The sequence below is a fragment of the Etheostoma cragini genome, chromosome 16, assembly GCF_013103735.1.
Source record: "Etheostoma cragini isolate CJK2018 chromosome 16, CSU_Ecrag_1.0, whole genome shotgun sequence".
NCBI classification, from domain to species: Eukaryota; Metazoa; Chordata; class Actinopteri; order Perciformes; family Percidae; genus Etheostoma; species Etheostoma cragini.
Window position 1 is genome coordinate 19,587,451 of NC_048422.1, and position 17,212 is coordinate 19,604,662.

At 39.0% G+C, this 17,212-nt stretch overlaps 1 protein-coding gene across 2 annotated transcripts; it reads left to right on the top strand.

Annotated features, from left to right (window-relative positions):
- Nucleotides 1-1,949: 1,949 nt before the first annotated feature.
- On the top strand, nucleotides 1,950-10,990 carry zgc:63972 (protein CutA homolog). 2 transcript variants are annotated; one of them, XM_034897178.1, is made up of 7 exons: nucleotides 1,950-2,055; nucleotides 2,208-2,329; nucleotides 2,867-3,015; nucleotides 4,719-4,778; nucleotides 5,988-6,033; nucleotides 6,126-6,175; nucleotides 10,650-10,990. In XM_034897178.1, the coding sequence occupies exons 1-7, from the start codon at nucleotides 2,037-2,039 to the stop codon at nucleotides 10,750-10,752; spliced, it is 549 nt and encodes a 182-aa protein (XP_034753069.1). In that variant the 5' UTR covers nucleotides 1,950-2,036; the 3' UTR covers nucleotides 10,753-10,990. The 2 variants fall into 2 exon arrangements, with proteins under 2 accessions (XP_034753069.1, XP_034753068.1); XM_034897177.1 differs by lacking the exon at nucleotides 2,867-3,015 and having other exon boundaries at nucleotides 1,967-2,329.
- Nucleotides 10,991-17,212: the final 6,222 nt, after the last annotated feature.

The window sequence follows — 17,212 nt, forward strand, 5'->3', positions numbered from 1 at the left end:
GCACCATTGTACTTTTCCTCTTCTCATCTCTCATTTTCTCCTTTGTGCTCTCTTACTGTACCTTGTGGCCTTATTATACAGCACACAAACAGATAAGAAGCATAGACAGAAATAACATTTATCCTGTTTTTCACATTTGACTTCTAAGGGACAAACAAATCTCAGTGCTCCTTAGGGCAAGCAAACTCCTCTGAGTGATGCCTCTGAACAAGCAGATCAAACGCCTCTCCACCGCCTAGCCTCTCTTCCTTTCTCTCTATTTCGGTTGCCTTCTTTCATGTTGGGGAACAGTGGCTTAAGTGGCTCTATTGGAGCTCTCTGATGGGCTCTCAAATGAAGCATTCGTGAGCTTGGGAAAGAAATGGGTTTGCTCTGAAGCTCAGACACCCGCGGCGCCCCCTGTCGTGTGCTCTGTGATCTGTGCAGTGTCCAATAAAAGCGGAAGACAGTGGAAAAACAAAGTATGCCAGGCTGGCAGGGAAGAGGTCAAGAAAAAAATGGAATGGGATGATTCATGTAACTTGGTTGGTTGGAGCATTTACATCTAATTTCAGTGGATGAGAGTTTTATACATGCAAAATGAACATGCAATGTATTCTCAATGGAAGGAGGATATGAAGAGAGGAATGCATGGACCCACAACTCCCCCATGTGGACATACTGCAAAAAAAAAACTTTTTGAGAAGTGTTTTTAAAATCTTACCGTCAGTACACATCCAATTGAATATTCAAATTGATTGGCAATGTACAGTAACCAAAATACTTGCAATACTGGCATGACTGTGTATCCACTACTCTGAGACTTATCTAGAGTTTCCACCACACCTCTATTTCAACTACACCAATGAAATGCCTGGCAAAGCCGTTCAGTTTGTTCTAGCTTCAACAATCCGCCTCTGAATTATTCATAATACTTTAAGATTTCTGTTTGTCTTGTATCTTCCTCATTCACATGCAGTCTAGCAGGGCCCTTGGTTTTTTTGTGATAGGCTTATCTGAAAGTTGTTTTAGTCACTGTGTGTGGTAGTTGTGTGTGTGTGTGTGTGTGTGTATGTGTCCACAAACACAAGTAGATCTGGGGTTTTTGTGTGTGATTTGCCTTTTTGCCAGCAGAGAGGAACAGTAAATCACAAATACATGGTCTACTAAAACTGGATACGGAGCCTTCTTCTTTGGCTCTGTTTTTTGCACCTATCTGTTTCTGTGCTGTTCATCTGCACGGTTTTTTATATCTTGTTTCCGAATAATCATGTGCTTTCAGTGTGAAAACAAACACACACTGTTTAGTGCAGGTGCCAAGTGTTAATTTTTAGATGCTATTCAAATTAAAAGTTTTCATTTTCCTTCCTCCAATTGCAGTGTCCCTTAAAACTGTAATATATTTTGCATAAACGGTGATTTTGAAATTTGATCATATGTGAATTGGCTTTTACGCTTCAAGGTGTACAACTCACTGCAGCGACTAAAGAACTTATAATAGTTGCAGTACTGAGACTTTGTGATTGTTGGTTGTGATGTTCTTTTTTTCCCCACATAGGTCTACTGTAGATATGTATGTATGTATATATGTATGTATATATGTATATATATATATATGCATGTATATATCTATGTATGTATATACATAGATATATACTGTGTATATATATACATATATGTACATATACAGTATATAAACTGTGTACATAGCTACATAATTAAAATGACAGATAAATTAGGTTCTTCTCAGCACAAAAGCCTAAATGTTAGATAAGACTTTAACTTCAATCAAAGTCTTATGATAAAATATAGTTGTTGTTCTCTTCTTATTTCGAGAATAACCAGCTTTAAACAGCCGCTCGAGGCTGAAAGAAGTTGTGTTTATATGCTAAATACACCGAAGCCGATTATGACCCGAGCCCGGAAGCAGGGCGGCGGAAGGTAAACCTGCAATGTTATTGGTCGCCTTTCTGTCAGGAAGTGTCAAGCAACCAATCGAACGGCGCGGAGATTTATCTCTGCCTTTGACCGTCCGACCTGAAGTACCTGTCAACACAATGCACATCTTCTGTAAAGGTAATGAGTTTTCTGAAAGTTTCTCTCTCACAGAGCAGCTGTTTTACCGGTGCTGTAATACTTGTGAAAAAAGACGGAACACTAATCATCCCCGGAGACAGTCTCAGCGGTTTTATGAACGAAGTGTGTCCCTCTTTTATTATCTGCACCAGCCGGCCGGACATTGGGAATGGCATTTGTTGCCACTGGCAGGATGGAGTGGCCGTGGCAGCGGTGCCCTAAAGACGCTGCCTTCCTCTCTGTCCTTCGGTCGATGCTGCTCGTTTCATGTTTGGTAAGATCCACTGTCATTATTCCGTAAGCGTTATGATCTTTTCACATTTGAAAAGTTTGAGAAAAGTCCTAAGTAATCCATAACGAGAAGGCTTTGCCGTCGCTAAACTGTTTATTAATTGCGTTTATTCTCTAACATGTTTGTGTTAGGATTTACGCGCAGCTATGTCTGGCTGTGATGCTGTGCAGAGAAGTAGGACAGATTAGAAATTGGTCACTGCGCCCAAGCCGAGGCCTATACTCATTTATCTGTGACAGACAGCGCCAAATAATAAGAGGATGAATTCTGAATCTAAGCCAATCCAAACATGCAATCCTTTCAGAGGACAGTAGATAATTAAATTGAGTTATAACTTTGTCTCATCCAAACATAAAACAACAAGATACAGCCAAATGTTCCAATAATTTCTGTCAGATACAAAACATCATCCCCGGATGGCACAAACATGCATCCTAAAGCCTGTTGGGTAACTCTGACATTTCAGCCCTTTGAGATGTCCCTTATTGCACCCACATCACACCCAACCCCCCTGTATAGCTCTTGGTCCTGTCCGTGTCCATGTATCCTGGGTTGCAGTCCATTGGGGTCCAGCTTCATTCAGCCGTCACTGGGAGCTATGTACCAGGCCACCACTCTGTTCTTCTCATCAACAGTCCCAACAAACAGGCAGCCAAGGACATTGGCAGGTACAGTAGTAACACCCTACAGGTGACATCTCACAGTCTGCATCACACTCAGGGCTGAGCGATTACTCGTTTTCAACTAAAAATCACATTTTGAAATATTACAATTAGCTAATCGTGAAGACCATAATTAATCAAATGTGAATATTTAGTTGAATGTTTGGTATAACATTTTTTTATTTCTTTTTATATTATTTTTACTGTTATTCAGAATATAAATGCTGGAATAATGTAACATGTCACAGATTGTTTACAATAATTCCCTCTTTTTAGCATGTGTCATTTATTTTTTGTTTATGTAACGCGATCATAGAAGGTGCAAAATGTAGATTCTGCTATTGAACACGAGGCATATCAGATCTGGATGTTTTTTAAATAATTATAACTTTAGCTTTTGAGATAAATTTTCCATGCTTATTATAAGAAATTGATTATCGCTGGCCACTCAATATTCTCATCCTTCCATAAGAATATAGAGCCGTTTTGATGGTGTCTCATGTTATAATTGCTCGATGACATGTTTTACCTGTTACACAGTGAATATTGAACTTTAGCTATACTTAAAAAAATAATAACAATAGCATATCAAATCGTAACATCTGGCCAAAAACTTGCAATGCAATTTTTTTCAACGAATCCTTCAGCCTAACACTACTGTAGCACTTTGGCAATGAAGGTTAATTTGGGAACACATGGTTTCATTTGTGATGTTAAATGATTCAGCTCCAAAACATTTAAGGAAATAGTTACATGTTGGCGCCTCTAAAACTCACTGATTAATTAACATGGCATTTTATATCTGGTTTGTCTGAGTGTGCACAAAAAAAACTTCACTGAAAACTCTGCTGGTTTCCTGGCACTGCACCTGGCCTAGAAAGCCACAACATTTAGTTTTTACACTTTCAGTTCATGCACAGATTAAACGGGATAAAACATTTTAATTAGTGAGCTTTAGAAGTGCTGGTAGGCAATTTTCTTTTTAAATCTTTGGAGAGAGCCACGCCACCTGTTACCCCCTGCCTCCAGTCTTTATGCTAAACTAATCTAACCGGCTGCTTGCCCAAGTTCATATTTACCATACAGACATGAGAGGCATCAGGGTCTAACTCTTGGCAACAAAACAAACAAGTGTACTTCCCAAAATACTAATACAGGATCAAACTATTCCTTTAATCTGGATGCTAATTAAATTCCCTTACGTTGGTACGGATTTGGTTTGATATTTGATTTTAAAGTCAGTCAGCCAGACATACAGTAAAGTTTGACTTTTCTGTCTGGAGAAGAAATACAGTCCTGTCAAACCCGCAGCGCTGTGTTTGCACTCTCATTTAGATTGTTGGCATTTTAGCAGCATGTAAACGAGCTCTATTTACCATGTGTCAAAACAGAAGGTATTGGTGCACAGTACGGGTTGTCAGATATTTAAATCATCTCCTTCACAGACACCTGTTAGAGGAGGAGACAACACTGAGCTGATGATATACTATAATTTCAGCTAAGCAAAGTTTTTCATCTTTTTTGAATTATAGTGCATAAAAGGTTTTCCTGCAACCTGCTTGACAAGCAACATAATGCCGGGCTCAGATTCATGCTGTAAATGATAAACACCTTGTGGCTTGTAAGTGTTTAATTTTCTATCCTCTCTTTCCATGCCAACCCCCTCCATTTCCATCCTCGCTCCCTACCATTCTGTCTTTGTTTTCCAGGGCGATCATGGAGAGGCGGCTGGCGGCCAGTATTAACATTCTCTCCAGGACCTCTACAATGTAAGTCATATTTGCCCCCTACTTTGACACCACTTTGTACCCTGCTGAGGCACCGACACACAGACTCGCTTAGTTATAACGTTCCTCACATGTGCAGACACTTGCGCGCACAAACACATGTGTTCTTTTTTTCCTCTCTCCTACATAGCTGGTTACCTAGGAAACTACACAGTGAATGGGCTGCATGTGAATGCATTTATCAGTTTTCCAATCACTAGATACTGAGTGGCAGTTAGCCTTCAACATGGTCATACGTTTATATGCATGGATTAGCGTTCCTGTTAATGCATAACCACAAAAGTAACAAGGAAGGAAGAGAGAACTGAAGAGGATGGAGAGGAACCGAATAGAAAAGTCAGCATTAAATCTGTTAACTAAACAGAGCTTTAGATAAAAATTGAGGATGTGGTTGGAATAGTTTTGGGGGGTGATGGAGGTGGTGTCTTTGTTGTGTGAATGAGTGCAGGCCTGTAATAAAGAAGTTTCAGTTATATTCATGCTTATTTAGGGTCAGACTTCAACATTTATTTTGACATTTCATGTTTAAATATGGGTTGTTAGTTTGGGTTTTGCTGTCTTTCACGAGCCATATGAAAAACCACCATGTTTGAAAGCAAAGAGGCAATTTTGCACTTGACATCATAAAAGCCTACCTGGAACAGTTTGACAGTACCACTGTGAATCACAGCTGCCGTAATAGATGGTCGGGCAAGGTGTGATTGTTGTGTTCTTTTGTAAATTACAGTATTTTATTAAAGTGTTTTTTTATTTTTATTTTTACTGAATTTAAAGGCGCTACACCCTGTACAGATATTTTTCAGCCCCTAGTAATTGAAAGGGTAACCACTGTTTTTTCAACCTAGACTATATATTTCTATGTTTTTGTGTGTAAGTGACTGATGGAACAACAATCGTTCCATCCGTAATAGTAAAAATCTGAGCCTGACATTGGCAAAACAAACACTTCTGTGAAGGTAAATACAAGCTGAATGATTGCCCAATTTACTTACAATGTAGCTTGCTTTGCTGCTGCAGACTGCAGCGATCTTGCTTAATACGGGATTCATTTCAAAGATTGTTGTCCCCATCAGTCACTTAGACATAATATATAGGAAAATAGGGTTCAGGTTGAAGAAAACGGTAGTTAGCCCTTTAAAGTACTTCATGTGCATGATGCAGTTCTAATTTCTTTGGTTTTCTCATCTTTAGGTACTATTGGAACGGTGAAATCCAGGATGCAAGTGAAGTTCTAATGGTAAGCTTAATGACAAAGTCCTTTTATGATAAACATACTCAACAGGCATGCTGAAAGCCAACTGTAAAGATGAAATGTCACTGTTGTTGCAGCTGGTGAAAACAAAGACCTCCAGGATCCAGCAAGTCATAGAATATGTGAGGTGAGAGGTTGCTTTGTGTGGTGGTTATTTCAGCCAATCTCAAACTGTTTCAAACCAACTTTATGCTTTAAAGCTATAGTGCGTAATTTCTGTTGCCCCCATGAGGAAATTTAAATAATGACAACAACACTGTTGGTGCATCCACATGACACAAGCCTATGGTGGTTGCAAACCACCCTCAGCCCTCCTCCACACACTTGCTAGTAGCCAAGAAGGACACGAAGGATTAAAAAAACATGATGGACTCTTCAGAAAAGGTAATTATCTATGCTGAAGTTTCTGTGAACAAAAGTCGTCGGACGACACCATTTTATGAACATAGCCATACTGAGAAATACACAGAGAGCTGGGTGGAGCTGATAGTCTTAATTAGCTTTGTAGCAACTCATTAATATCAGAAGTTATGTACTAAAGCTTTAAGCTGTGCATTCTACTGTAGAAATGCTTTAAAGGATCATTGCGGTTGTTTTTAACTTGGACCTTATAGTGTACTTAGAATTACTCCACTCTTAACAAGCAGGACCTCTAACGTGCCACTGCACTGGTCATCAAAACTGGGATCAAACACTTACATGATTTCATTTTTAAAAATAGTTTTTCATAACATTGTTGTCACTCATTTACTGTTGCTGTGGGTAAGAGAACTTAAAATAGGTAGAAGAAGGTTTAGTTGCTGCAGCTTGCTTTTGAATGTATTGTTTAAAGTTTGTCATTATGCAACCAATAGTTTTTTATAGATTATATTTTACTGGTATAGGATTGCAGAATTTACTGGATGTTCTCATTTCACATTACTTGAAAGAACTTTCCACTACAACGCCATCAAATAACCGTTTAGAGTTCATCATCCACATTTCTTCTCATTTAGCCATTTGTGATTGATTGCTGCTCCTTGCTTTGCTACAGTGCAGACGCTCTCCTCACTTGCTCTATGCTTTACTGTTATTTTTGTTACTTTTTCATACTGCTTCCTACTTCTCAAACTATGGAATCTCTAAGAACATTTCCTAAAACTACAAATTATTACGAGAGGATGATTTATGAACAGTAACTTAGAGGTATAGCTATCTATAAATGGAGCCATTCCTTTCCCAAGACTCACTGAGACAAAATCAGTGAATTAATGTGCTCTACCTGCTGGGATAATCTGTGTGCAAAACCTAGAGGTCCAAGACTTTTACTCCCACAGAGGGCACATTACATGGATTGTGCTGAGTCTACCTCAACCCGGGACATCTGGGGCATAGCCAAAGGGGCATAAAGGCCCTCGGCAGTATAATTGGAAAATAGGTTTGAAACATTAAAACATCTTCTTTAGACTTAAGTGGAGATGGCACACGTTGTGGAAAGGGGGACAACTCATCTAAAGACACATTTCAACCTTTAATTCTAGTTCTGGGAGAGACGCCTATCTGATCAATAAACACAGCAAAATGAGTCCTATTATTCTACATGTTGGGGCCAAAGATATTTGCAGGAATTTATAAGTCAGGATTTTAGTGATCTTTTTCAATGAAATCTGTGTGGACAAACTGGAAGCCCAATTTGTTATTAGTGGACCTCTGCCAACATTCATCAGAGGGATCAAAAGGTTTAACAGACTCTTATCGCTGCACACATGGCTCAGCAAAACCTGCAGTCAGAAAAGGATCACCTCCTTATACCTTCAATCTGTTCTGGAGATGTAGGTATCTTTTCAGGCCAGGCAGCCTCCACTGAAGCAGAGCTGGACTTAAAGTACTGATGGACCATTTCTGGTTGCACCGAGCAGCCTCAGTGCCACAAGGACAAAAAAATCACAGCCCCAATGTCAGCGTCATCATCATCATCATATATATTTATTATACAGGAAAGTTAGAAAAAGTAACATTACATTACAATATAAAAACGGGCCTGACTCAGTTTAAAAACTGGTTTTCAGCAGGTTTCTGTTCTGCTAAAACATAAAACATGGTTACAGCACTTCAGGACAAACATTAATACAAGACATCGATATAGAAAAATAGATTTCGACAAATGAAATCCATAATACAGTTACATAAGGACAGAGACATTTATACAAAACATCAGCAGGGCAAATCAGTGTGTTAATAGTCTCGCTTTTCCAGACCTTCCTCCACAACACTGCAGAGGAAGGTCTGGCTAGTCCACTCAGCATTCCGGGATGGGATAAAAATGTGCTCTGGTTTATTGACATTTCTTTAAACCAATCACAATTGTCTTGGGCGGTGCTAAGCGCTGAGTCAAACCAAGATGCCACTGCAAAATAGCCTCGGGAAGGAACTTGTTTTGGTGGAACGTGTACGTTCAGAAAACCCTGATTGGCTATATAGTCTACCTAGCTGTCTAGATTTACCCTGCAGAGACCTGAGGAGCAGTGAACAAAGAATCATTTGGTGGAATTTCAGACTGAATGAGAGCAATCCCAGAAGTGGAACGTGGTGGATATAGACTAGCGTGTTAACAACCAGCTCATGGATCTGTCTCCTTATTGTTCCTCCCTTCACTTTCCCATCTCCCCTGGCTCACCCCTTTTTAAGGCGCCGACACACCAACCCGATAATCGTCCGTCGGACAGTCTGGCAAGGTCGGTGAACTATGTTTGTAAAATACGAGATTGTATTCTGAATGAACTGCCATTATTGTCGGCTTTGAAATTTGGGGACAAGCCAGATCCACGTGACGCGTTTGTCATTTCCAGTTTAAATTTTTTTGCCGACAATGCAGATTAGAACCACCTGCTGTTATGGAGATGTATTATGTCTCATTAACGCGCAAAACGTCAAGTCTGCGTTGCTTTGGTGTGTTCCAAGGCACTTTTGGATTGGCGGTAGCCGAGTTATCAGTCCCATTGCCATTTCTGCCGATGGTCAGCCGTCGGGTCGGGTGTGTCAGAGCCTTTATAAGATTCTCTAATGGGAGCACTGGTTACCGCTGGCATTAGTTCACTCCCCCTCAGTGGCACAGCATTCGCCTCCACCCCAAACAAACCCATTCTGTTATTCCAATCTGTTTCCAGTCGTTGTGCTCATTTTGTGAACGGCATGTTCTTTTTACTTGTTTTGACAAGTAACAGAAGGGCCAAAATGTACTTAACAATCTGCTCTTATCCAATAGCAATTAGTGTCTGTCTTCAAAAACATGTTTTAGATTGACAAAGAATGCTTTTAACAATTTAGCTTTAATAAAGGGCAGGTCTTTGGCAGGCACATACTTTTTGTTAATAATTTGATTATCAAGTACAATCTGGATTTGATGTTTCTAACTTAAACTTGGTTAGACCAAGTTAATAGTGAAGCATTCTTATCAAGTCAACTCCTCACAGCTTCGGTTTTAGGGAAGTGAAGTGCATAAGAAAGGAAGTAGAATGGCCAATTTGTTTAATAATTTGCTAACACTTTACAATAGGTGTCACGAACACTAGAGGGCCAAATGAAGAATGAATGAGGAACTGCAAGTTCCATTTAGTAACCATTACCTAATGAATAACTCCTAATCACATTTTATAGAGTAGCTAACACTAAATCAATGATTAGTTTATTGAGAAATAAGTGAGAACCAAATCAGGAACTATTGATAAGTGATTAATCCTTAAAAAGTATAATAATAGTATAAAGCCATAATTATTTCTAATGGAGCACTATATGGTAGATAATGACGACTTACTTGAGAACAGCCTTGAAGATCCTATATTTATGAATCATTAAGAAATTAGTTCCTAAATATCTGTAGTTATCATTTAGTTCCCGATTTGTCCCTTATTCGATTCTCAATTAACTAACCAGTAGCTTTTTTTTCATCAAATTTGATTACGAGTTACTCATTAACTAATGGTAATGCCAATAGCAGTTAGTTCCTCATTTGTTTCCTTGTAACTTTTAACATTTTGTGGACGTTATTATAAACTGTTAACAATAATTTCAGCGCAGGCAGATGTCTAAAGGGGAATGTGCTTGTTTTGAACATGTTGCTCTTTAAATTCCTCAGATCCATTTGCATACTTAATCATCTACAGTTGCCACTTGAATACTGTGGAAACGTTTTGGATGACTTTGCTGAACTGCTACTTCTGCCTTCAGGCCTTTTTGAATAATGTTTTTAATGCAGGAGATCAGATCTGCAAATAGTCAACACGTCTCTCCTCTCAGGCTGCTACCCACAGGCCTTGAAAACTGCAGTTATTAATACTGCATTCCATTTGTACTTGAAACTCAGATTTTCCGAGGTCAGAAAGTCAGAAACACGCCCCCTGACCTCAGATTTTATGTTTATAACGATATCACCAGGTGACTATTTATGTGTGTGTTTGTTTTATACCTGGCCGTACTACCTTTATGTCTTGCATAAAGCACTTTGAATTGCCTTGTTGTCAAAATTTGCCTTACCTATTACAGATATAAGTTGCTGCTATAGTGTTCATCTGCATGAGGAAATTGTATGTTCTATCTGACATGTTTGTGTTGGTCCCTTCAAGGTCCGTTCACCCTTATGAAAACCCAGAAGTCCTCAGCTTCCCGGTGGAGGACGGCAATCTGGCTTACATGAAATGGATGGATGAAGCCATTCCGGAGGACTGATACATCATTAAAATCAGAGTCGATCTCTGCATGGACTGCAGCCGAACAGAGAAACTGAGCCATGCATGCAGGCAGTTAAAGGCTTTGGATCGAACGGTTCAGAAGGCACTCTATTGAACAAAAGTTCAGTATGTGACATTTATTGTATTTTGTGGCTCTGACCTTTTCATATTAAATTCCACCATGTACAGTAAAGATTTTATTTCACTCCTTTAAAAGAAGTTTTTTAACAGTCATAGAGAATACTTACTTCTGATGGATTTGAAAGTGTCAGCTTACTTTACATAACACTCCCAGTTGACCAGCCAGTTTTGAAACTATAGTGGGTAGTTTCTGTGGCCCCCATGAGGAATTCTAATGACAACACCACTGTTGCATCAGCATGACACAAGCCTTCCGTAATATCGACCTCAATTCTCCTCCACGCAGTTGCTAGTAGCCAAGGAGGATGCAGAGGATTTAAAAAACATGATGGAATCTTCCGAAGATCAGAATTCCGAAGATTCCGAATTATCTTCACTCGAGTTTCTGCACACGAAATTTGCCTGACGACAACATTTTTTACACACAGCCATGCTGAGAAACACAAAGACTGTTGTGTGGAGCTGATAGTATTTAGAAGCTTTGTATTAACTCATTTGGCAATGGTTTGAATATCACAGGCTTTTATTAATATAGAAAAAGTAACACACCAAAGCTTTAAATCAATAAGCAAGTAGATAACTGTAACAGCACTTATGCTTATGACTTGTGCTTTGTCTCAGTTATCTCTACTTGGTTAAACTGACCACAAACCAGCTTTCAAAATTGGATGACAATTTAAACAGCCTGTGGAAAGTAACCATAGAATAAGTGAGATATGACATTTAATTGATTGATTATTGCTTATGTATTGCTGCACCTCTTGTACAAATAGCACTGTCCTCTAATGGCAGTAATCTTTGAGTATTTGCACTTGATGATGAATGCCCTTTCGTTCTGCTTTTTACCTTCGCCAAGGAGGTTATGTTCTCGGTTTGGTTTGTCCTTTGGTTTTTTGTCCTTTTGTTTTTTTGTCAGAATGCTCCTGGCTCGATTTTAATGATACTAAGTGGAAGGGTGTAGCATGGGCCAAGAAGGAAACCATTCAATTTGAGATTGGCTCTGAATCACAAGGCGTATAGACAAATTATTTTTCAATTCCAGACTGTGAACATTCACACTGCATTAACACTGTGAAATAGGGAAGATGTCTGCGTTCTCTGAATGCCCTTCGAGTTATTTATGTATTTATATAAATTGACATTTGGCGGCCATTAAAGTTTGCCTTAAAGGTAGGTTTAACGTAGTTTGTCCTGGAACAGGTTGATGTCATGACTATGCTGATAATAACTATAGTTACATATGTATTGTAATCGGTGACGCATAGACATGTTCTGCCCATACTATAACATTACTTTATACTAGTTACAGTTATTAATTTGAAAGTCAAATATGTTCTGAAGCTGTTTGCTAAAACGTTAAGGTCGTCCAAAAGAGAGAAACCTGAGGAGCCACTCTCAGACAGGACAACAAAGCAATCTACCTAGAGTTCAATGGATTATTGATCTGTCAGGCTAGACGTTTTACTTTATTGCCTTTAGTACTTTATTTATTAGTAAAAAAGGCAATACTGCTGAATTTCAGTACTCCTTTGCTCCCGGTTAGCTCAGGTTGTATTAATGAAACATTCACTAGCACCTCGCCTCAAATAGAGCTACACCGTACTACGGAGGATAAATGAACAGTTACGACCAACACCTCTCTGTGTTATTGCCTACTTGACCCGGTCTCTCCTTTGTATTTCTAACAACTAATTATAAAATGTTTTAATTGTTTTGTTTGCATAGTGAAGGAACTAATGCTGATCCAGGCAGGTGTCGTTTGGATAACACATCCTCGATCTCGATAGGTGCCAACGGAGTACGCTTGCCAAATAAAACAAACTAATTTGGTCATCAGCTCTCATCTCCACTTTATTTGAGGTATGGTACATGGCCACAAAGGTTTAATAATTACATTTCCAAACAGAACTTTATTCTGAATTACAACAAATTTGGTTTCACCATGCCATATTTGCGGTTATGCAGGTTAGCCATGCATGCTTACCTCGTTAAACAAAGATATGCATTCCGTCTGCAGAAAGTGTTTCCGGCATGAGGCCCTAACAAAAGAACTGCAGACACGGTTTGGTCAGCGTTGTGTCTGTGGAGCCAATATAATCCTCCCCATCAGGTTCAGAGATCGGGCCATATAGTGTGTGTGTGTGTGTGTGTGTGTGTGTGTGTGTGTACCCATTCACATACATGTGTGTGTACAAGACATGTTTGTGTCTGTGTGCCTTTGTGTGTAGTTATGGCCGACTGGTGATTAATGGAACTGTGGAAAATGAATATTGTAGCAAACAAAAAAGTATTCTGCAATTTTGTTAAATGTTCACTAGATGGTGGTGTTTACATTCACATAAACACATTCTGCTGTTACTTTTTTTTTTTCATCTTCATTAAAGTTTATACAACACAAGTTTATAAATACACTACATGTCATATTACAATTACATTTTTGTATATTGACACTGTAGATACATTTCTTTAATATACATTAAACATTCTTGCTCAAAACAACAAAATTGGCCTATATTTTAAATGTAATTACATATCATCCCGTTCTGTTCCATTAATCAGATCACAATTATTTTATCAAGTGCAGCTAAAGAAACATCTAGACTAACAATTAAGTGTGTTATTAAGTTCCATCTAAATTTCTCTCTTTGAACCATAAAGTAACAAACAATGATCATGAAACCTCAAGTCGTGAACATGAAAAATCGTAAAACAAAGCCAACAAATAAAATTATGTAAAAAATATATTTAACTTTCACATACATATTTCGCTTATGACTGTAGGCTACATTTAAACTACAGCAATTATAGTTAGTACGCATCAACATTGCTTATTCTCAAAAGAAAATCCATGCGTAATGAATGGCAACATCAAAAATTACTTTTGAGTCACCAAGCAAAGTAATCTTTTGACCGACCATAAATAGTCTGGTTCTAAGTCTTTTCAATAGTGGATTTGTTTATTTTTTATTTTTCATAGCCTACTTGGCACAGTGAAGACATTACATTATTAATAACCCATAATATATTCTAGCATCAACAATCTGTCCTCATTCCACTGTTACCAGGCATTGACAGTGGAAGGTTAGGATAGCCGACTGGTCAGGTAATAGGACCTGAACAAATCGGGTGCTGTTACCTTGCACAAGCATAATCACCTGGCCAATAGTAGCGTGGGAATGCCATTGAAGGGCGCGTCTTGAAGTTGCATGGATTCCATAATAACGCCTCACTACCACTCCTCTTCTGCCAAGAAGTCAGTTGAAAGATTTTTGGGAGCCTTTCTCCTCCATTTAATATGAAATGACATTCAACCTTACACAATGAGCTAGTGTGAAGATGAATTTCACATAGTGAACAATGTGTCTGTCACATATACTGCATTAGTATCAGTATTATTGCTAAATAACAATTCCAATGAGCAATGGTTTCTGTACATTCAATACATCATTAGTTTTCACTTCTTTACATAAATACTTTGTGTATTAAAACTCTCTTAAACACTGTTATAATAATTTTTGACTGAATCTCTCTGTTCTTCTGTACAGACCTTCTTTACAGTAGGCTACATTCAGTCAGCCTACAGTAATTGGTCAATGCAGCTAAAGAATCAGCATACTGTGGGCTATATTTTTACATAAATATAATCGAACTTGTGTAAACACAGACATTTGGCTGGCTCCTTTTCTTCCTCTGTGTCATTAAATTCTCCATGGGATGCAGAGTAAAGAACAGAATAATTAAGAACAAGCTGTAAGAAACAGAAGCTGATAACATGCTCCCACTGAGAAATTCAATAAACTGAGGATAATAACACACACACACACACACACACACTTTTTTATTTATAGTATCAAATCATACCAAAGAGTTATCTCGAGTCACTACAGATATAGTAGGTCTAGACCACACTCTATAATTTACAAAGCCCCAACAATTCTGGTAATTCCCCCAAGAGCAAGCAATTAGTGTGTGCTACAGTGGCGAGGGAAAACTCAACCAAGTGCAATGCAACCAAGATCTGCCATCTTAATCCAAGGAAATAGGCGGACAAAAAAAATGAAAACATAAGGACTCCGGGACACACACACACACACACACACACACACACACACACACAAAGCTATCTGATCTCACAAGGCAAGGATGGTAAGCCAACAGAGTTTTTTTTATGAACTTGTGTGTTTAAATTGGCATCACTCCAGTGATACAAACTGGAGACCATCTTGCGATGGATCACACTAGCTGCAACGCCAAATCCGGCCAGGAGTGGAAGTGTGTAACACTCTATCTCGGATCCAACACATTCTCACTCACGCTTGGTCATGTGCCTTTGCCGATTGTCATTCACGCTAAAAGTCACCTTTATCGTTGAGACCCTGGACGCCACTTTTGACCCTCTGGATTGGGACGTACTGACTGGCCTACGGCACAAGAACGAGACCGTTGGGTTTAGTAAAAGATTGGTGGGGTCATAAAATGTATGTTTCTGTGACACGCCCCACAAAACAGTACACAAACTCCAGTCTCCTGGGATGTTGGACTCATCCACCACCCCATCGAATGGTCGACCCCAGCCAACCTACCTGCGCAGATTTTAGGCTTTACAATACTACTCACTACCATAATTGTTCTGTGATCTCAAAATAGGCTTCACATTGAAATACATTACTTCAAAATTCGTAATCAACAAACGCAATTAACAACATTGACATGACTTGTACATGAATCAATAGATTAAATAACGTGACCATTTCAAGCCAGAGATAGCTTTTTGTGCCGTATCTGATGCAGAATGCCAAAGCTCAAGCGTCCATATTTTACAAGTCAGGAGTGAGATTGGGTTTGTTGCACCACACCCTTCTTCAAACTCTGTCTTCATTTTGATCTCAACCACACACCCGTACACTTTCTGGACTGCATCTTGTACGGCTGTGATGCTTTTGTGGGGATAGATACTGGCCGCAGACATAAACAACTGGCCACATCTAATGATAATCCCATCATTTTGCTACATGTTCTTCATAGGCAGTATATTGTGTATATATACTGTAAATGGCCTATTGAAATAGGTTAACAACTGTGAGCAACAACTCAGAGAAGTCAACATGGTAAAGAAAGAGGAGCTGCAAGGAGTCAAAAAGCATTTCAAAACACTAGATCTTGTTAGATCTGCTCTTGTAAAAGAAAATCAATTCAGCTTGTAATTTTGTTGACCTCAGGTGCAAGCGCAATCCTTGTGTTGAGTATCACAATCTAGAAAAGGGGCTGGAGCAGGGTGTATACATTGTAGGTAGGAGGAATATTTTAGCAGCAGACAGTTCACTAATGGGTTGGGAGGAGCGACTCCAGACAGAAAAGTGCTCTTTCCTGGGGAGGTGCAACACGATTATACAGCTTCCAAGAACCGATGACCTACTTTGTTTATCTGAATGGCTATGTTATAATGAGGTTTTATATTTTTTTGCATTTTTAGGAGTTTTGCTTTTTGAACAATGCAATGCATATTAAATAATATGCCCTCCAGTACAACAAGATGGATTTTTTTCAAATAGGTTGAGGTTTTAACTGTAACATAGCATGGAGCCCATTGTCACTAGGCAGCCGTGTTTAACACCTATATGAGAGACAACATGTTTAGAATCTCCGACCTGCCACAGAGGAGGACAAGCTTTGTGCTACAGCTTCTGCTGTCCCTTCGTTATGCTTCAAACTAACCAATAATAGCCTGTATAAAAGATGAGTATGCCTAATGACATGGAAAAAAACTGTGATAAACTTTGAGAGCAGTAAGAGTCGACAGCAGAGACCAAGGGGAATTGGTGTGACCTTTTAAGATGGACAGCTGTGAAAATGGTAGCCTACCCTCTGTGATAACCATGGAAAAAGTTGCTCCATGCTTAATGGCGTGTGTAGGCATGCATGCATAATAACACTGTTTTGGAAAAAGAACATCTCTCAAATTATAAACTGTAGATTAAATCTGCATACCAAAACCGGTGTCATGTAATGGCTACAAGTTTAAAAAGAAAAGTATAGACTCTGTTTTGTAGCAAATCCTTGTAGTGGTGGATTTGTTCTCTGTTCTGTGGCATTCTGCCACTTGCCTCAAATTCACCAAAGATAAGATCTAGGACACACAGCCCAACTGATGTTGTGGTACATGTAAGCTTTGAATTGGCTTAGCGCTCCGTGTTGCAAGGTTACGTGGAAGGGATGGGCCAGTAACGGCTCAGTGCCTGAGTGAGTAAGCCTACACACTAGAAGGTGATTGCTTTCTTCCCCTCTTCAGCACCTCCTCTTCTTCAGACTATACTAAC